The sequence below is a fragment of the Jatropha curcas genome, chromosome 5 (genome assembly GCF_041381405.1).
Source record: "Jatropha curcas cultivar XTBG-Jc1 chromosome 5, XTBG_Jcur_1.0, whole genome shotgun sequence".
In the NCBI taxonomy this organism is placed as follows: Eukaryota; Viridiplantae; Streptophyta; class Magnoliopsida; order Malpighiales; family Euphorbiaceae; genus Jatropha; species Jatropha curcas.
This window is the reverse complement of record NC_143155.1, coordinates 23,409,285-23,429,733: the sequence shown is the minus strand read 5'-3', so window position 1 is coordinate 23,429,733 and position 20,449 is coordinate 23,409,285. Positions and strand designations below refer to the sequence as shown.

General features: G+C 35.0%; 7 protein-coding genes across 12 annotated transcripts; 3 read left to right on the top strand and 4 right to left on the bottom strand.

Annotated features, from left to right (window-relative positions):
* Positions 1 to 1,647: 1,647 nt before the first annotated feature.
* On the top strand, positions 1,648 to 2,720 carry LOC105630448 (ribonuclease 3). Its single transcript, XM_012212261.4, has 3 exons — positions 1,648 to 1,852; positions 1,936 to 2,091; positions 2,167 to 2,720. The coding sequence occupies exons 1-3, from the start codon at positions 1,751 to 1,753 to the stop codon at positions 2,587 to 2,589; spliced, it is 681 nt and encodes a 226-aa protein (XP_012067651.1). The 5' UTR covers positions 1,648 to 1,750; the 3' UTR covers positions 2,590 to 2,720.
* Positions 2,721 to 3,988: 1,268 nt separating this feature from the next.
* Positions 3,989 to 9,644, top strand: GALT1 (galactosyltransferase1). Of its 5 annotated transcripts, none has more exons than XM_020678018.3 (9): positions 3,989 to 4,237; positions 5,813 to 5,925; positions 6,084 to 6,891; positions 7,081 to 7,310; positions 7,409 to 7,690; positions 8,011 to 8,139; positions 8,213 to 8,392; positions 8,785 to 8,892; positions 9,053 to 9,644. In XM_020678018.3, exons 3-9 carry the CDS (start codon positions 6,132 to 6,134, stop codon positions 9,263 to 9,265), a joined length of 1,902 nt encoding a protein of 633 aa, XP_020533677.1. In that variant the 5' UTR covers positions 3,989 to 4,237; positions 5,813 to 5,925; positions 6,084 to 6,131; the 3' UTR covers positions 9,266 to 9,644. The 5 variants fall into 5 exon arrangements, with proteins under 5 accessions (XP_020533677.1, XP_089577856.1, XP_012067653.1 ...); XM_089721730.1 differs by having other exon boundaries at positions 5,810 to 5,925; XM_089721731.1 differs by lacking the exon at positions 3,989 to 4,237 and adding an exon at positions 4,683 to 5,490.
* Positions 9,645 to 9,724: 80 nt separating this feature from the next.
* On the bottom strand, positions 9,725 to 10,730 carry LOC105630948 (protein DMP9). Its single transcript, XM_012212947.4, has one exon. The coding sequence runs from the start codon at positions 10,483 to 10,485 to the stop codon at positions 9,823 to 9,825; it is 663 nt and encodes a 220-aa protein (XP_012068337.1). The 5' UTR covers positions 10,486 to 10,730; the 3' UTR covers positions 9,725 to 9,822.
* Positions 10,731 to 10,800: 70 nt separating this feature from the next.
* On the bottom strand, positions 10,801 to 12,428 carry LOC105630450 (Ribosomal L18p/L5e family protein). The gene is made up of 4 exons (XM_012212265.4): positions 11,959 to 12,428; positions 11,717 to 11,805; positions 11,431 to 11,583; positions 10,801 to 11,263 (listed from the first exon to the last, which is right to left on the bottom strand). The coding sequence occupies exons 1-4, from the start codon at positions 12,101 to 12,103 to the stop codon at positions 11,108 to 11,110; spliced, it is 543 nt and encodes a 180-aa protein (XP_012067655.1). The 5' UTR covers positions 12,104 to 12,428; the 3' UTR covers positions 10,801 to 11,107.
* A 459-nt stretch (positions 12,429 to 12,887) lies between these two features.
* On the top strand, positions 12,888 to 13,874 carry LOC105630451 (E3 ubiquitin-protein ligase MPSR1). Its single transcript, XM_012212267.4, is given in 1 exon segment — positions 12,888 to 13,874. A coding segment is annotated over 1 exon segment (693 nt). The 5' UTR covers positions 12,888 to 13,095; the 3' UTR covers positions 13,789 to 13,874.
* A 130-nt stretch (positions 13,875 to 14,004) lies between these two features.
* LOC105630452 ((R)-mandelonitrile lyase-like) lies at positions 14,005 to 16,064 on the bottom strand. Its single transcript, XM_012212268.4, has 3 exons — positions 15,932 to 16,064; positions 15,186 to 15,830; positions 14,005 to 15,021 (listed from the first exon to the last, which is right to left on the bottom strand). Exons 1-3 carry the CDS (start codon positions 16,023 to 16,025, stop codon positions 14,156 to 14,158), a joined length of 1,605 nt encoding a protein of 534 aa, XP_012067658.1. The 5' UTR covers positions 16,026 to 16,064; the 3' UTR covers positions 14,005 to 14,155.
* A 686-nt stretch (positions 16,065 to 16,750) lies between these two features.
* On the bottom strand, positions 16,751 to 18,893 carry LOC105630453 (myb family transcription factor PHL8). 2 transcript variants are annotated; one of them, XM_020677982.3, is made up of 6 exons: positions 18,279 to 18,893; positions 18,084 to 18,160; positions 17,906 to 17,993; positions 17,750 to 17,840; positions 17,592 to 17,661; positions 16,751 to 17,517 (listed from the first exon to the last, which is right to left on the bottom strand). In XM_020677982.3, the coding sequence occupies exons 1-6, from the start codon at positions 18,409 to 18,411 to the stop codon at positions 16,954 to 16,956; spliced, it is 1,023 nt and encodes a 340-aa protein (XP_020533641.1). In that variant the 5' UTR covers positions 18,412 to 18,893; the 3' UTR covers positions 16,751 to 16,953. The 2 variants fall into 2 exon arrangements, with proteins under 2 accessions (XP_020533641.1, XP_012067659.1); XM_012212269.4 differs by having other exon boundaries at positions 17,750 to 17,825; positions 18,279 to 18,888.
* Positions 18,894 to 20,449: the final 1,556 nt, after the last annotated feature.

The window sequence follows — 20,449 nt, the reverse complement described above, 5'->3', positions numbered from 1 at the left end:
TTAGGAGAATAATTATAGAATTGGTGTGGTAAGTAGGTATGTGTCTGAGTCTTGAAGGAAACCTCTATACGTTATCTGTTTTATTTTATAAGTCTCTATCATTGAACTTTACCAATCTGAAAGCGATTCCAAATAATAATAATGGTCGAATTTCATAGCTTGGAAGTTTATCCGGCGTTCAGCCAGAAACTTGCCCACAATGGTAAGCTTGTTTGTCACAGTGTTGATCGATTCATCCTCCTTCCCCAGCTCCAACCCTCCTCCTTCCTCTGGTAAAGTCCCTCGATGTCCCTGGATGGGTTTGAACTAGAAGCCATTAAAACTAGAACTTGTTATGCAGAAACAAGACTCTCCCTTGCAAGACAGCAAGACTTTCCTCAGATTCATACGTTATTTTTAGATCCTAGTTTCGCCCTCGACCTCCATTTTTAGCATTTTGCTCCATGAATAGTTAGTAATACTCTTAATATTTGAAGTTTAAGTTTTTTTTTTTGTAGCACGAGATAAAGACTATATTAATTTTATATTTAGAGAATTTTTTTCAAAATATTACTAACTAACTATTAATCAATTATAAATTTCTGTTGAATTTAATTACTCCATCTTCTCAACTAACACGTCTGTGCATGTCATCTTTGCGCCTCAACTAACACGTTTAATCTATATATAAATTGGATTAAATTTTTAGGTTTTATTTTCTACGTTTTTAAACATGATTTTATGTATTTCAATATGTACAACAAATTTACATTATATAGATGAGAATAATTTTAATTTATCTTATTAATTTTTTAATCAACATGAAAATGGTTGACTAAAGCTCTATTTGTTTGCGTAAAATAAATTGCAAAAAAGAAACTTGCTGAAAAATATTTTCTAAATGACTTATTTTTCGTTATTTGATTATAATATTGAAAATTAGTTAAAATATTAAAATATGTATCTCATAAGATCATAAAAAATATTACTCATAATAAAAAATTTATAACTTAAAAATTTTATTGTTGAATATGAAAAGAATGCCAAAAAAAAAATATAAATCATGAAAGCCGCCGGTGGTCGGTGGTAAATAGTGACTGGTGGTAGTGACTATGATTATTAATAAATTAAAAAATATGAATTTATAAGGTTTGCCAATATCTGGAATATTTTACTCTCTCGAGAATGAGAAATTGTTTTTCTTAAAAAATGACTTAATTTTTTTTTTGAGGAGAAAAATATTTTCCATTGATTTATTTTCCGTTTCTGAATGACCCAAACAATAGAAAATTATGAAAAATATTTTGAAAGTTATTTTACGGAAACTGGAGCCAGTAAATACCTATACGGCACCGTTGGTTCCTAAAATAGACATTACACCAAATAGTGAAATAGAAGACAACACCATAGAAAACGACGAAGGTAGCTATAGCTTTAGCCTGTACGCGCTTGCCATTACTTGGACGATAATCCAAACACCCCTTATACAACTAACTTATTTACTTTTAAAGACCAAAAAAAGACTCAAACTTTAGTTGTAAGCATTTCATTTAGTTGAATTGGTTTAAATTTTTATAAAATCAAAATAATCTAATTATAAAAATAATTGATCACGCAACCATGTTATAAAATAGTAACATGTATATATTCGCATATTCTGTTCATTGTTCATCGTCACCTTTCTGGTTATATATATCATCATCATCGTCTCTCATCTCATAGGCTCAGGAATTAACCAACCCCACAAAACAGTTTCTTTATTATAAACATAATGAAACCAAACTTTTCAATCTTTATCAAGCTTTTCATATTACAATATCTTTCAGTTCTTTGCCATTCTCAAGATTTTGATTTCTTCTACTTTGTCCAACAGGTGATCATCGGTTATTCAAGATGAGATCTTTATATTTCGTTAACTTTGGAATTCTAATTATGATCTTGTTTCTTGATATACAGTGGCCAGGATCGTACTGCGACACAAGGCACAGTTGCTGTTATCCAAAAACAGGAAAACCAGCAGCAGATTTTGGGATTCATGGGCTTTGGCCTAATTACAAAGATGGAGGCTACCCTTCAAACTGTAATCCCGATAGTGTTTTTGATAAATCTCAGGTTAACTAACGTTCTATAATGCTTTCTCTTATTCAGTTTAATATCCACAAATTTTGATATCATTTGTGCATTTAGATCTCAGATTTGGTAAGCCGTTTAGAAAGGAACTGGCCAACACTGTCATGCCCGAGTGGCGATGGGAATAAGTTCTGGTCACACGAATGGGTAAAGCACGGGACGTGCGCAGAGTCAGAATTGGACCAGCATGATTACTTTGAAGCAGCATTGAAGCTGAAGGAGAAAGTTAATCTTCTTAAAATTCTTACAGATGCAGGAATTAAACCAGACGATGAGTTTTATGAACTGGAAACCATTGAAGAAGCTATAAAAGATGCTATCGGCTATACACCAGGCTTAGAATGCAATAAGGATGGATCCAAAAATACTCAATTGTTTCAGATTTACTTGTGTGTGGATACTTCTGCCTCTGAAATTATTGAATGTCCTGTTCTACCAAGGGGAAGTTGTGCATCTCGAGTTCAGTTTCCTAAGTTTTAGACTATGTATTAATTTGTTGTGTGTATGTTTTCCTGGAAAATGGGAAAATTTTCTCGAAATGTATGTGTTTAGTTTCTCTAAATTTTTTATTTAAAACACCTATTTATTTTAATTCATGAATAATTTGTCAAGTTCTCCAAATTTGTAATTTTAATTCATGTTTAGTATAGTGAATAAATTTGATGTAATTTACCTTAAAAAGTTCTTGCAAAAGTTTATCTGACGGTCAATTTCTTGATCAAATGTTAAACTTGAGGAAGAGCAATCATTAGAATTTTGAGTTGGCGGAATCTGAACCTGGTTCCTGACTTCTCCTATTACTGTTAAAAGAAACACTAACCCAAATTTCTCTTTCAAATCTCCTTCTCTCTCTCCCTTCTTCTTCTTCTTCTTCTTCTTCTTCTTGCGCAACTCCACTTCATCAACAGGCACCTTTTACCTGCAAACAGGTCAAGTATGTTTATCCAGTCAAAAATAGATCGGAGCATCTCGAAGCAGCCCAACCCAGTCTAATATGGGCTTTACCTGATCTAAAACATAATAGTGGAATGGGTTATTTGGACTTACTGGTACCATTGTGGTTGGGTTAGTTGGGCCTCACTTCAACAAGTCTGGAATAATATTTTGGCATTTTGTGCCCAAAATTTATTGTTCAGTTTCTACTTTGTAGCAGACAGTCATAATATCCATCCATGCTAAAATTTATAATTAAAAAAAAAAAAGTAAGCAAATTTGTATATAAATTAATTGAAAGAATACAGATAAATATCACAGGAGCAAAATGGTTAAACTGGTTTCAAAAATTACAGTTGATTTGGATTTAACCAAATCCTTTCATGGCTAAAAAAAATTATTTAATTTTTTTTTCCAAAAAGAAGGGAGACAATCTAATACACGGAGCTTCTTCACCCCTCGTCATCTTCCCTAGCCCCACAACCGCCACCTCAACCTCCTCTTTTGCGTAGCAAGGGCCACTAAACATGAAAGATAAATTAAATTATCCTTAATTACGTTTTAATGTTGCTGCCTAATTAACCTATCGATTCCACATTATTTCACCTATTTTGGCAAAGAAATTAACTCAGTGGATCAAATTAATTAAAATAAAATTTTTAAAAATTATTTTCACTTTATTTTTTTTTCACTCATTTTAAAAAGAAAATCATTGATTTAGTCCGCGCATAGATCAGAGTCTTTTTTTTTTCTTTTTTTAATTATTTTTTTATACATAAAAATAAGGGAATTTGTTTGTCTAAACGGTAAATATTTAAAACAGTAAGCAACAGGAAAATGCCACGTGGTTGTAAAAAAAAACATCAATTATGTAATCCGGCTCTTTATCATTGGCGCTTCCCGTCAATAACCAGACACGGATTAACCAAAGGAAATCTAACAGACAAAAATAGAATATAGTCAAACACACCAACATCGCATTATTACTTAATTTTTTATTTCTCGACGCTCTAATTCACTGTCAAGCAAGCTTTTCCTCTTTTTTCCCTTTGTTTTTACCACCGTTCAAGCACAATTTCAAAAACCGCACAGATCCGAAAATAACAGGACACTAATTTCCCTCTCTATAGTAGGAAAGTTATTTTCTCTCACTTTCTCGGCCTTTCTTTTTTATACATGTGGATGCAGGAAGAAGGTTAGTTTCTAGCTCGGTTACTGTTTCACTTCTCTTACTTGCTAAACCAGTTAAATTTCACTCCATTTTGGTTTCAATTTCGAAAGCTATTCGTTTTGTTTGGATTGCTGATCTTTGTTCGGATCTGTCTGATCATTTTCTCCTTCTTTTATCTTTTTTATTTTTTTGCTTTTGATTTTCTTTTAATTATTTCTGTTAGTTAATGTATAAATTCGTTTTGTTTCTAAGGAATTTCAGTAGCTGAGAAGAGATGGAATGCTAAATTTAGTAGGCTTTAGCTTTACTCTTTTTTTTCCTTTTAAAAAGAAACTTAAAGCAAGTTAGTTCTCTGTCTTGTGCTTGAATTGAATGAATAAAGAAAATATCATACATTTAAGTTTATTTTATTTTTTCTCCTAGCATTTTGGATGAATCAATCATGCTGATACTACAGATTTTTCTTTAGGTTTCAAGAACTTCACACTGTTTTTGTGTGTATTATTTTGCCGTGTCAATGGTGGCTTTTTGACTTATTCCGGTCAAGCACTAGGATAGCATTTTGGGTTACTTCAGCAGAAAATAATTATACGAAGGGAAAAGAGAAAAAAACTAGGAATTGCGCGTTGATTTTTTGGGAAAGTTATATTATAATGAAACAGCATATAGCATGGAAATTTGGACTGAGGACTTCCTTTGTGATTTTGTTTGAATTTATCCGAATTTTTTGTTATTGTTATTTTATAATAAACCATTTCTTCATCATAAGATGGACCGCGCCCATCATTTTTGGCGATCTAATTTCTGGCATAGATCCTCCTACTCATGAAGTGCTTAAATCATATAATTTAGGATAGATTTTGTGCTGGTTTAGTCACATATGGAAACAATAAAATTACTGAAGGGGAGATTACCTGCTCTTTCCAAGGTCATCAATTAGCAACGGGCTTGGTGGGGCATTGACTTCAAAAATTTGTTCTATATGTTTTTTTGAGTACAATGTCCATGAAAAAATAAAAATATATATGTTTATAACCTCTCTGAGGGAATTGTTAATTGAAGCAATGACCAATTTTGGATTTTTAATTGGGATAGAGAACTGTGACTTTTGTCATTTTAGTGGTCTTTAGAAAATGGATGGAAATTCTCTGCTCCTCGCGATGAACTTAACACAGTTTTTTGGATGCTGTCTGAAGAAAACCAGATAAGAGCAAGTCGATTCCAGAAGGCCTTGTTTCCAGTTTTATGGTCAACAAATAATTTTCCCTGAGTTTCCTGTGCGTGTTTCGTTAAAACCCATCTTTTTTATTGTGTTCCATTAATGCTGGTGTTGATCTTTAGTAGTACATTTATTCATCTTTTTTTTTAGACTTCTGTATCAGATACTTTTTTTTTTTGTTTGGGATCATTGACCAAGCCTTGAGCATACTTGACCTTTGTTATACAAATGCAATGTTATGGATAATTTATTGGAAAATTTTTTACTTATTAAAATGGATTGATGGATTATAAATCTTGGATCTCCTTGATAAATTTTGCGTCATGAAGAAGTTATGCAGTTTATTGCCACTGAGTGATTGAACTGTTTTGTTACAGCAGAAGCATGAATTTTCAGAGATCGATAGTTGGCTCAGTCAGATAGCTAACTCGTGACAAGAGAATCTGAGCCTTCTGCATTTTCATGTCCACTGTGGTTCTTGTCTTCTAAAGATGTCAGTTGTTTTTGTTGGTTTTAACGATCCTATGTTTGTTTTATTAGCATGTCAGCCTGTGGATTTTTTGTTTACAGAAGTTGTTCTTAAGAGATATTTTCTTCTGTTTGCATGACAATTATCCGCTGTGGGGTGCTGATTCCTTTAAGCTAAATCAGAATATAAATCAGCATTCAATATTTTGATGCATCTTTATAATCAAAAGAATGAAGAGATGGTATGGTGGTGTTTTCATTGCATCCTTGTTTATGTTGCTGATCCTAAGATATAGTCTCATGAAAAATCCTATTGGAGAAAGTTATCTGATGAATGCCTTTTCCAATGCAACTAATCCTCTTGAATGGGTACAAGCTACAGTTCCACCTGCAGTTAAAAATCCAGGAAACTCCAATAAAGTGATCTCTACGGAAACCATAGTCTCCAGTTTGTTTGCTCAGAGGAATATTTCTAATGAAGAGCAAAAATCTTTACAGACATGGAACCTATTGGGACACTTGATTGATCAAGCCCAGATTTTGCCTAATGGATTAGAGGCCATGAAAGAAGCTGGAAGTGCATGGAATAGCCTTATGGCTTCTGTTGAAGAAGAAAGTCATAGTTATGCAAATGAAAGTATAAATAGGAGATCGAAAGAGAAGCAGTGTCCCCATTTTCTTAACAAAGTGAACGCCACAGTTCTTGAGAGTAGTGGTTTTAAGTTGCGGCTTCCTTGTGGCCTGACTCAGGGTTCTTCGATAACGATTATTGGCATCCCAAATGGTCTTCTTGGCAATTTTCGGATCGACTTAACAGGGGAAGCACTTCCAGGGGAGCCTGATCCACCTGTCATTTTGCATTACAATGTTAGGCTTCATGGTGATAAGATAACTGAGGATCCAGTAATAGTTCAAAACACCTGGACTGCAGCTCGTGATTGGGGTGAAGAGGAGCGCTGCCCTTCTCCTACTCCTGAAAAGAATAAGAAAGGTAGAGCTACATGCCACATCTTGGTGTTCTTGATGAACCATATATTTGCAGTATATTTTCATAATTTGGTTTTGTATATATTCAGAACTCTCTCTTTTGATTTCTTTTATTTTGTCTGCTTCAATAATCCATTTTATATTTTCTCTATTCAATTGTTTAAGCAGTAACCATACGAGTTTTATATGACAGTGGATGAGTTGGATCAGTGTAACAAGATAGTGGGTAGAAATGATACCCGGGCAGCTGGCATGCATTCCGAACGTTCAAGTAGGTCTATGATGGTTCAGGAAGGATCTAAAAACAGAAGATATTTTCCCTTTAAGCAAGGTTATTTATCTGTTGCAACAATTAGAGTAGGATCAGAGGGAATCCAGACAACAGTTGATGGAAAGCACATAACATCTTTTGCATACCGCGAAGTACCATCTTGACCTTGTTTCTGTTATTTTTATAGTTCTACTGTCCTGAAGTAATATTCTTTGGATTTGTTTGCTCTCTTGGTTTTTTGTCTATTCAGACCCTGGAGCCATGGTTGGTTAGTGAAGTTAGGATATCCGGAGACTTGAAGCTAATTTCTGTGGTGGCTAGTGGTCTACCTACATCAGAGGATTTAGAACATGCAATAGATCTAGAAGCACTCAAGTCAGCTCCTCTTTCCCCTAAAAAACCACCACATCTCTTTGTTGGTGTTTTCTCCACAGCAAACAATTTTAAACGCAGGATGGCAGTTCGAAGAACTTGGATGCAGTATGCTGCAGTTCGGTCAGGAACTGTAGCAGTGCGCTTCTTTGTTGGTTTGGTGAGCCTTCATAAGCAAATACCTTATACTTTTCCTTCATCAATTTCTCTCGCGCTGATGCTTTGTGGCCATAAATTTAGAAGATAGGAAATTTCTCCCACTTGAAATATTGTGATGTGACTGGTGAAACCACAATCTAATTGATTTGGCCATGAAAGGCATAAACCTGTTATGGGTAGGTCTGAGTTTCTATTGCTGAGCATGTGTGATGGATGTCTCAGCTTGTGAGTTTGGTAATTTTGAACTACATGCTGCAAGTTAAATGTGTAAAAATCTCTTTGGTTTTGCAGTGAGACTTATAATTTTGAGGTATATTGCAGCATAAAAATCAATTAGTGAATGAGGAACTCTGGAATGAAGCACAAACATATGGTGACATACAACTAATGCCTTTTGTTGACTATTACAACCTCATCACCTGGAAAACTTTAGCCATCTGCATTTTTGGGGTAAAAACTACTCTCTTCTTTTAAACATACAGATGGTTAAATCATTGCCTTACTGACCTCATCTCATAAACAGACAGAGGTTGCATCAGCAAAATATGTCATGAAGACAGATGATGATGCATTTGTTCGAATAGATGAAGTGCTAGCTTCTTTAAAGAGGATCAAAGTGAGTAACGGGCTGCTTTATGGGCTGATCAACTCAGATTCCCAACCTCACCGGAATCCTGATAGCAAATGGTACATTAGCCTTGAGGTAATTTTCTTGTCTTACTAATGGGGGAAGGGGGGAAAAAAAACTCGAGTTGTGCTAGGCTTACATATTGCCTGATGTCTTTCAACTGGTATCAAATAGAAACACGTAGGCTCTTATAGAGTAGGTTTTGGGGAGTTGGAGATAGTTCTGCCTATTCATTGAGATCATTTTCTGTTCTAATGTTTGAGACCTGGACACCCTCACGGTTGCAAATTCAAAAATTCTTCAATCGCCCGCTAAATGTACATGGATATCACTCAGTTGCTAGTGTACAAAAAGATGTTTGCCAAATTACCTGTTTTCTTACTTGCCCTTAATTTTTTCTAACTCTGTCTAGTATTTTAATGTATTCCTCATCACTTATCTCTCTCTCTATTGCATTTACTGAAAAGGAATGGCATGAAGAGAAATACCCCCCTTGGGCCCATGGCCCTGGTTATGTGGTGTCCCGTGATATAGCCAACGAAGTTTACAGGAGACATCTAGAAGGCCGTTTGAAGGTATAATACTAGCTACACATCATTTTTTCTACTTCCCACTACTGTCTTCAGTCAATGATTGTACACAAGTATTCTGTTATGAATGCATAATATACTCCAAAATGACATGAAGACGGTGACTAAAATCATTTGTTTGAAAATTTGATGTTTGATATTGCAGATTTTTAAGCTAGAAGATGTAGCAATGGGCATCTGGATAGCCGAAATGAAAAAGCAGGGTTTAAAAGTTACGTACGCGACCGAAGAGAAGATCTATAATGAAGGGTGCAAGGACGGTTATATTGTTGCCCACTACCAAAGTCCGAGAGAGATGCTTTGTCTATGGCAGAAACTTCAAGAAGGAAAGGGTGCTATTTGCTGTGGTGACCAATGAGAGCATAGTCCATATGTTACAGGTTCTTGGGAGCTTGGGGCCTAACATAACATGAAGTCTGAAGAGATTAATCCTAACCAGTTTTTGAAATTTTCCCGACCATTGAGCAGACAGATCTCACTACACACTAGAAGAGAAGAAGGTATTGCATTCTGGCATTTTAGCTTTGCAGAGTAGCTGTCAGTCACACCATTGTAATAGTATAAATAAGTTTTACACGAAGGTCATTACGCCTCAGTGACTTGTAGGGATTTGCTTGCTGCGTAGAATATAGTGCATTGTATAGAATATATGTAGTAATAGGCTATAGAAATTAATATTTTGCAATATTATCAATTTTTTACTCATTATTCAATATGCAATATTCTTTTCATGAGAACTCTTCTTGTAATTTATTTATAATTTAGTATCATTAAATTTTTAAAAATTATATTATATCGGGGAAAAAGGAGAGACATATGAAAATGGAAACAGAAAATCAAATTTATTATGTCAATTAAATTGATAACATTCAACAAACTTTGTATGACTTAGAAAAAAAAATGGAAAACCTAATTTCAAGCAGCGATGCAACCTATTCCATATCGAGTGTTTGGGAAAACCAGAAACAGACCACTACAAACAATACCAACCATTAAAGGAAAACTCTCCATAACTTCATCCATCTCCTTCACATGTCCCGGCAACAAACAGTCAGTCACTCTATGATCGGAAAAGGCGATCGCCGCAAACACCATAACCGACATTACAGCATGAACAAAATCAGTGAATCCAACTTTATATCTTTCATCTTTAGGCACTTGTACAGCAAGTCCAGGCTTGAAAACAGCCAACCCTTTTGGGGTAACAAATCCATAGTAAACTTTCCCATCAGAGCCTTTAAAACTGTCTGTGAAGTGAAAGAAGAAACAAGAGACTGCACAAAGGCCAAGAAGGACAAGAAGCATTAGAACAGAAACATGAGTGCATTGTCCATTTTTTACTATAGACGGAAGAATCATTTCAAAGGTTATAAGAGTTCCTGTTGGAAGGAAGTTTACAAGCATTGAAGTTTTAGAAAGTGTTTTTTGTACTCCTTTTGCTACGGCTCGTCGTTTGTTGCCTGGTTGTTTAGGGGCTTGAGTAAGATTAGAAGATGATGATGGACAGAATGGTTCTGGGTCATTTTTTGGAGATGCAGTGTAGACTTTGATTCCAATATCTTGTCCAGTTTGATCCATTGTTGCAACAAAGTCAGTGAGAGGTTATTTTGTTGATTAAGAGATTATTACAACAGGAAAGTAAAAATAATCTTCACTAGGCCTTTCTTTTTCTGTTTTATACAACAATAGGATAATTTTTTCCCCTTTTTTTTCTCTCTTCTATTTGAATTTTCTAACCATGTCAACAACGGTTATAACTGCGTCCTGATTATGGCCCAATAGTTACCAAAATGTGTGAGTTTTCTTTCCTTTTTTTTAGAAAAAAAAAAAAAAAAACCTGTAACATAAGTTGATTAAATATTATTAAATAATAAATAACTGTTAACTCCGAAAGGTCATAACAAAATTTTTACTACCATCCAAGAGGGGCCAATCAAATCAACAAGTCAAATATTTAGACAACAGTGCTGCTACTATACAAGTTTCCTTTTCAATTTCTGTTAGCCTTGAAGTAGCACAAGAACTTGATGAAGCCAAAGAAAAAAAAGGTTCTTACAACAGATATAACTTGAAGCCCACAAGTCCTTATGAAGATTATCAACATAATCAGAAGTTATTTTATGCTAATTAGATTCTGCATTGCAGAAAAAATGAGATATGTGTATTCAAAAGAGCAGATTATGCAGAATCAGGTGCAGAACTATCTTGGCAAGAACCCATGTCCAGAAATTGCAATCTCAAATGCTTGTATTCTTTCACCTCGCGGAAAACCATTGCGATCGTAAGACGATATTTCATTAATATTAAGATTTACACAAGCCTTAACAAGCTCTTCACCAAGACGTTTAGCAGCTTCCTGCAAACAGAATCAGTATAAGCAGCAATGTGATTGAAAAATTATAATGAAGCAGAAAATTAGTAGAAACACTTTATTGTATGCAGATTGAAATTGAAATTTATATTTCAAGCAGCAAATATAAGCATTTTCCTAACTTCTTTTCTAATCTTGAAAAGGGCACTTACAGCAGTGCTATCAGATTGACTATCACGGAAAGATTTCTGCAAAGTACTTCCATAAAATAAACACTTCTTGTTTTGGTCATCTACCAGCATAGCGTATAACTGTTTAGTTGAACAGAACACTGACAGCCTTGGTTTTCTAGGTGTGCCATTAAACTGGTACAAAGATATGAAGCACAAATTATATCGAGAAAATCATTTCGAGGAAACTACCTGTCAACAAAGAAGGTCAACCCCTTTTGAACATACATGACTAAAATTTAGACACATTATATGTATTAAAGTATACCTTCTTTCGCCTTCTTAGGTTTAAAGCTTTTGGATTTTCTGTTTTAATTTTTCCCCTTCTTCTTGCCACTAATGTCATCACCTGAAAATCTGACACGAAAATAACAGATTGAAATTTACAACGCCATATCCTATTGAAAATCCATGCATAGCCCAGAAAACATCCAATCAGCTTGTTCTTTTAACAATTGCCCTATGCATGATCAGCAAAGAAAAAGTAAATTTTGAAACTGTTTAACTTACTGGTAGTTTGTATTGGAAGAAAGTTAAAAACTTTTGAGTAGTTCCCAAAGATATCACAAGTCTTGAATTGGAGGACAGGAACATTTACAGGTGCCATATTGCGGAGAAAGGAAGAACTGCTCATTTTACAATAACAAACCTGCATAGATTAATCATTTCGCGCTTGTAAAACAAATGCAACAGCTTACTGAGAAAGGCAAACGAAATTTTCTTTCAGGACTTTTATCGAACAGTGTGTGTGAGTAGAGACACCCGCTGAACGTCTGCCTTGTTTCTTTTTGTCGGGGCACGCTTTATCTGTTAGGTTATTTCATATGTGCGATATGATAATGCCAGTGATAATCTAAAAAGTTACAAAATTATCTATTTCGCCCTTCAAATTTTGAAAATTATATTTCACCTTCTAAATTTCAATTTCTAATTACGCCCCTTCTTTTGTTGTTTTTGTATTTTGTGGTTCTACTCTTCCATTATATTTCTTTTATTGTATTCCTTTTACCCTTATATGCTGAACAGTAGTTAAAATAATCCATCAAAATAGTTTTGACTTCCAATTTTCTAGAATGGCTGGGTCAAATAAGCATAAAAAATAAATACATGGATAACAATCAATTTGGATCTAGACAGTTCTAGAGTAGATAGAAAGAATGAACCAGGGGTTTAAACTTTAAATTCAAAAAACGGTGACGCATGATCGTGTCCAACCTCCTCAGTCCTCACGCAGCGTGGCCACATCTCATTCATTTATCCCCGGTTCCAAACCGGAATCAGACCGTCGGTTTCCGGTTTGATTCCGGTTCCATGTTATTTGGAACCGGAACCGTCGGTTTTGTGGCCACTGAATCACGCTCCTCGGCCTCTCTCCCTAGAAATATCCTCTTCAAGTTTGTAACGAAAAGGACATTGTATAGGTAATTGCTGATCAGATAAACATCAAAAATCAAACAAACAGTATCCAACAGTCACAAATTCCAGATCTTTCTACTACCTTCTTTCTTTTTCTCTGTGGGCGCTCACCTTCTTCTTTATATTCTTCTCCTTCACAATTACAACTCTTATCTGTTTTCTACGCCCTAGATCATTTCATTCTTTAATTCTTTCTTTGTCTCTCCTTTTCTTTCTTCAACTATCTCAAAAATGGCCTCTGGAACTGATTTACCTGAATTATCTTCAGCTTTTGAGAGAATATTAACGCAAAGAGACCTCTCTTTATTTTTGCCTTTCTTTTTAGGCTTCGCCACCACGACAACCACCTCTGAGAGAGAAAACCCAGATCAAGAACCGCCACAAACTGCCACCCCAGGTGAAAGAATCATCCTTATAAACCCTTTTACTCAAGGAATGGTAGTGATTGAAGGAACTGCAAATTTAGATTCTTTACTTAGAGATTTAGGTAGCAAGAGTGGTCAGCCACCTGCCTCAAAGGCTTCAATAGAGGCTATTCCTAGTGTTGAAATTAAAGAAACTGGAGGCGATAAGGATAGTGAGTGTGTGATTTGTTTGGAGGAGTGGGAGATTGGTGGGTTGGCTAAAGAGATGCCTTGTAAGCATAGGTTCCATCGCAATTGTATCGAAAAATGGTTGGGGATTCATGGGTCTTGTCCTGTTTGCAGGTATAAGATGCCTGTTGATGAAGTGGAGTTGGAAAAGAAAAGAGATGAAGAAGAAGGAGAAGGGAGAGATAGAAGGAGATTTGAAAGAGAAATTTGGGTTAGTTTTTCTTTTAATAGTAATAGGAGAAGTCAGGAATCAAATCAGAGTCCTCCAACTCAAAATTCTAATGATTCCTCTTCGTCAAGTCCAACACTTGATTAAGATATGGAGGGTTAGATGAATTTTTCTAAGAATATGCAATTTTTTTTTTTCACTGTATTTTTGGTGTGTCTTTGAATCGCTTGTATATAGTTTACATTTCTGATTGGATAATAAATAAACAAATATGTATAATTATTTTCTTCCATTATTTCTTACCGTTTCGATTCATATAGAGAAACAAAAATTAAAATTCAATCCTTTGGTAAGAATCTATTATGTGATTACCACTGATTGTATAAAATGGAAAGTAGGCTTAGATTAGATATATTAAATTGATTCCAACAACTGTGTTTGCCAAGAACAAATATTTTAACATTCTTGAAATGCTGATATGCTTGTCTAAGTAAGCTATAATATAAGGAGCTGCTATGGGTACTCTTGACTAAGTAAATGAAGAAGTGCTCTCCCTTTCTGTTAGAATCTTGATTCCTTGATACCTTCCAAGCATTAACAGGGTAGCCATTGGATTTGTGCCTGGAGATTCTAATAAAGTTGAGCCATCTATTACTCTCAAACCCTTTAATCCATAGACTTTGTAATCCTTGTCAACAACTGATCCAACTGTGCAACCACCATGGTAGTGATAATAAGTCCCAACATTTTTCTTGCAGAAATCTTTCAGGTCATTTGGACTGGATATTAGCTTATTTTGGGGTTTAGTCCTCATGAATACTGCAACCGAATCAGACCTTACTACCTTTTGAATTACTTGAGCCATTTCTCTGCATCCTTCCATGTCTTTTTCTTTTGCTAGATAATTGAATTGCACTAAAGGGTTTTGCCTTGGGTCTGTGCTGTGTAATATTAGCTTTCCTTTTGATTCTGGAAATGCTAGTTTTATTGCCACTGGCATTCTTGTTGCATTGAAACTTATTGGTAAGACTCCTGCTTGTACTATGAATTTGAAGTCTTTTGCTATGCCTGCAACTTGAGGCGTATCTGGCAGCCGGAATTCTGCTTCCATGTCTGCTAAAAGGCCGAGGGCAGGGTTGTCTTGCATTTCTCCGCCAACGCCTTTCAAGTCTAGCACAAGTGGTATATTGAAATTCTTCAGATGTTCTTCTGGTCCTATACCACTTAACATTAGGATTTGTGGACTGCCTAATGTTCCTGCTGACAAAATAACGTCTCCCCATGAACTTGAACTGGAATTGTGCGGTCTATTGAGGTATGCTTTGTAAGTTTGATCTGTGCTGCCATTGCTCTTGATGAATCTAATGCCAACAGCTCTTCTCTCATTCCCTGTACCTGCGTTGTTTTAAGAGAACAAGTGAGCACAAAGAATTGAGCTTGAACCTCTTTCTATTTCTTTTGGTATTTATGAATTGTTGAAGGATAATGAAGTTGTCGTTAGAGGGGCTTGAAACCCCTATATATTCTGCATTGCGAGACAAGCACTTAACCCCACTTACCATTGTTATGGAATATGATGTTCTTCACTGTAGCAGTCAAAAGAACTGTAATATTTTCAGGATTCCCTGCCCCTAAAAGATCAGCTGAGGTGTGCCTAATTCCAAATTCATCGAATATAGTTCCGCCAATCTTCGTACCTTCAAGATGTTCCCAAGTGAATCCATTATAAGGAAGAAATCCTGCTTCAAGGAGACCAAATTCAATAACAGATTGCCACATAGTTAATTCTGGCTTGGAAACAATTTTGGACTCCACCCATTCATAAGCCTCCTTCACCAGCTCTTTATCCCATCCAACTCTTGTAACAAAATCATTACTAGCTCTGCTGTAGAAGCCACCATTTATGGCCGAGGATCCTCCAAGCACTCGTCCTCTATGGTTCCTAACTCCATCCTCAGAAATAAAGCTTTGAGCCACCGATGAAAACTCATCTGTTTGAAGCAGTGAGTAACCATAGTACATCTTATTCAATATCAATGGATTCCCATAAGGGGAGCCTCCTCGTTCGATCAATAGCACAGAGAATCTCTCTGAAAGGGTTGCTGCCAGGGGGCACCCAGCAGTGCCTCCCCCAATGACAATGTAATCATATGACTTGCCTGACACCTCATTGACATCTGATGTAATGTAGGGAAAGCTTTTTCCTACAATGAGGGAATAAAAGAGAAGCTATTGGAGTCATGTTTGAAGTTTTAAACAAAAGCCGTTACAATATAATTAGAGAACTGTTAATTAAGTAACATACCTTGAATTAGCGAGGAAGATTCAAGTAAGTTAAATAGCAGAAAAAGAAAAGCTGCAAGAAGCTGATAACCATGAATGATTAGTGGATAGTCCATGTCTTTGAATTTCCAATTTCTCTTGCAGAAGGATTGCTGAAGAAAAATAAAAAAGCTTGGTTGTATATATTGGTCATAGTGGTCTCTTTAATTATTGAGGCTGCAGGCCTAGCAGCAAAAATTGATCTCAAGTTTCTTAAGGAGTAATGTATTTGAAGATACGCATGGTTTAGCTAATGATTCACTTCTTGTTGTGTGCTTAATGATTTTGCAGCTATGATGATTCCTTCCTCTGGTATTCTTCTGCTCCTTTCTTTTAAACCCTTTTTTTTTTTTTTTTAACATTCTTCAAAAAGAAGTTTCTAAAAAAATGTTGGTGTGTGCCTCTTTTTTCCCTTTGAAAAACTGGAAGGGTTGCCAAATTCAGTACAGGTCTCATGTAATTACTTGGCAGGATCAGCAGTACAATGGCTTGATAGATTGGAAGGTCTCATGTAGTTGATAATATTGAATTTCGGGTCATGTCCCCTTGGAGACATCCAAGAAAATTGGAAGTACTACTGTATGATATTTCATTTCCTCAATTTTATCGTATAATTTATTTCAATTTTAACTGAACAATATATTATTATTACAGTCATCCAAGTATGTCAGATTACAAATTTATAACCCTAATTAGAGTTTAATTAATTAATTAATCTCCCAAAAGAATTGGGGTCCCACAGTAAAAGTAAAATTAGTTTGACCACTAACAGCTACACTGAGAGAGAGTGAAAGGGAAAAGCTACATAGAAACTTACACGCACAATATATTATTATACCATCTTTTTTATATGGATATACTTTGAAAAGTTGCAGAGGTTCCATAAATATACCAATATACACGTAGTTTATAAACTTATAAACAAAGACTTTAACCATTAACTTTCCTGCTGCATAGATTATATATATATTACTAAATCACTTCCAGTATAGAAATTCCAGAGCTCTAGGCTCGCCCATTCAGTTGTGCAAATTCCTTGCAATTCAAATCTATTACTTCAGGACCTGATTCCAGCTCATTATTCTGATAATGGCTATTAAGATCAAATATTCTCAATTGATCACCACTTCTTGATCTTTTCGCCATTGGTTGCTCTACACAGATACCTTCAGAAACTGTGCTGCTACAACTTCTCTTCTTTGCTTCCCCAGGATGAATATCTATTAAAGGAATCTCAATAGAAGCAGATTGCTTTAGCTGCATATCTTCTTCTTTTCTTCCAGAACTTTCAGATGATGTTAAGGAACTTTCCATTGAACATATTGTACCCCTCATTTGTTTCCTTTCTGTGTCTTTTAAGCTTGAAACTCCTACTTCTGTTAATTCTGACATTGAAGAGCTCGGACATCCATTGTTAACCATCGAAAGTAATCGCGAAAGTTCAGCTTTTGCAAGTTCTATTCCCATTGAAGATGAATTATATCCGGAGAGAGTTTCTTGTGCCTTCTTTAGTACTGACTGCAAATATTTCCCTTGAGCTTCTATTCTCAGCTGTAAATGTCTTTGTACCTGAAATTATATTAATAATTCGATCAATATGTTTTCAATTCTTGAACTTAAGATTAGTGATTTCTTGGTTTTACCTCAATCTGTTCATGAAGTTTTCTCTGCACTTCCATTTGCATTTGGAGAGCTTGAGCAATCTGAAAGCTTCTGTTGAACAAAAACACTTCCAGTCAGTATAAAATTCTTTTTCTTAGTCAGATTATTCCAATGAAATAAAGATTATTTAAATTATTACTCATTAACAGGATTTTGGTTTCCTTCAATGATTCTTGCTCTTAAATCGCCATTACCACTTTGAATCTCTTTGTAATCTGCACTAAAAAGAACTATAAAAAACATCACCATATTATTCCTAAAAGATTTTATTAATTAATTTAATTGAGTAACTCACCTTCTTGCTTATTCTCAATGCTGGTTTGTGACTGTGACTGTGACTGTGATTGTGATTGTGATTGCTGGCTTTTCCCTAGTCTGTACTTCTGCAAGAAGAAGCATACAAGTCACAATTTTGCATTTCTAAATTGGTAAAACCAAGAAAGATTGATCCAATCATTGTAAAGAGAAAATGCCTGTAAGTGACTCTTTAGATGGTACAAAGTAAGTCCAGGAATTCCCATCACTCTCATAAGACTCTTTGGTGTTGCCTCTGCACAGATACACTCATAGAAAGAACTAAGAGTTGAAAAAAGAAAGTAGAAATTTTTTTTTTTTTCTGTCTATAAATAAACAAGTGAACATAGATAGATAGATAGAAAGATGCTTACTTTCTGCACCACCAAGTTGAGTGACAGCTTCAACAAATCTTTGATGCAGTTCTGGAGTCCATTTTAGTCTAGGCTTTGCATCAGTGGACAAAACCAAGCTCATATTTTGATTTTGCAAATTTTGAAGACCCATTATTTTTCCTTCTTTTCTTTTGCTTTTTTTTCAGTTTTGAGAATGAAAAATTAGAAGAAGAGTGAAACATAAAAAATGGGCAATGATCCTTTTTAGCAATTGTGGCAGCTGTGTCCTTCTCTTTATAATTTTAGGAGTTGTTGGGTTTCCTATGTTCTCACTCCATATCTGGAAACATGAGTGGGGTTATGTTGGAAGGGAATATGTGCCCATGAGCTATGAGCTGTGGCTCTTCATTATTAATTTTTTTTTTTTTTTTAGGAAAAAAATGTATTTTCTACTTTGACTTGAAAGGAGGGGCAGTGAAAGAATCTATGATGTAGCAAAAACAGAGAAAGCAACACAGTTTAATTTGAGAGCGTCTCAAAAGGAGAGAAAAGAGGAAAAGTGTATGGTTTGTTTTTATCTTCCAATTTTCCCACTTCTCTCTCATTCTGCTCGATTCCCTGCTGAGTTAGGTTAGCCCCACCAAGATGAATAATGGATACAACTTTCCTTACACTCAGAGGAGAAGCTTTGAGGAAAAATAAACAATATATATATATATATATGTTTGATGCGAAATGCTATAATAATGGATATATCTTTGTGGTGACTGAAAGTCTGAAAGGGAAAATCAAATGGGTTTTTATTTCTTTTTTAAAATTTTCTTTCTTTTATTTTCTTTTCCTATTTTCTTTTTGGGTAGGGTGTAGTGTGATTGGCAGATTCTTTTTGTTCTTTGTAGGGCTGAAGGAATCAAAGAATCTATCCTTGGATTTTAGGACCCAAGACTTAGTCATGTTTTTTGTTATTTAAAAATAAAAAAACATACATCCTACAGAAAAGGTAAATCAAATCAAAACTCATCTTATTTAAATGAAGATAAATGTTATGTTATGTTATGTATCCTCTGTGACCACCCTCACACTATAAATTCTTTTCTGAAAGATGAACCAAAAAGGGACATACATGTGTGAGATTTATCCACTTACAGGGGAATCTTTGGCTTCCAGTTTCAAACACAGACTGTCAATTGGAACCTATCACATGATAATCGCTCAACACACGGCACTAATTGCCACAACATGTACCATCAATCGCAATTCACTATATCAAAAACCTGCCTTTTAAGCACATCTTCTCTCACAGATATGCAATGGAATCTCAACAAAACCAAACACAAGCATCAAAGGAAAAGAAAAGGGGGGGAGAAAAAATCAAGTTTCTTGCACATTTACTCATCTTCCTCTCATCTTTAGAATAGAGTCTTTCCTTTTCCTTTTTCTTTTTCTTTTCTTTCTATAAAGAAAAATTGGAAAAAAAAATATTTCCACTTCAGGATTATGATTGATGAATAATGGTTGAACTTGCTTTTGAATTCTGCAAGTGATTCACATTCTATTCTTATGGTGGTTGTGATAAAAAAAGGAAAATTAACCATCTAATAGTGCTCGACTTAGCACTGTTAAATCGTTTCCAGAATTATGAGATTGGAAATTCGAGCTCTAGTCAAAACTCAATTGTACTCGCGACAAGATTAGCCTCGTACATATGTGTGTTAGAGAGACAGAGAAATGCATACATATAATGAAATGACAAAAAGGTCCACGTATTTCTAGCTGCAAAACTTTTATAGTATGAAAGCAATCAATTCTCTTAAAGAAATATATTCCAAAGGAAATGATAGCTTTAACTCTGTAATCCATATCCAGGATGAAACTGAGAAAAGTAATTTTCACTAAGAAAAGAAAAGAAAAAGAAAAAGGAGAAGCCAAAATGGCCAACAATAAATCATAAATGTCAGCTGAATGAGATCGATCTTTCAAATTTCTTGGGTTTCGGTCAAGAGTTTTGATAAAATGGAATAAAAATCCAATGATTGATCTCCCAAAGCATTGCCATCTCAGTGCCATTCATACATTCACTTGGTCTGTTGCATTCACTTTTCCCAGGATTCAAAGGTGAAGAACATTAGTACTAAGTAATATTTTAAACAATCAAGAGTCCTATTTAAAAAACAAATATCAAATAAAGTACAAATCTGCATGAATGTTTT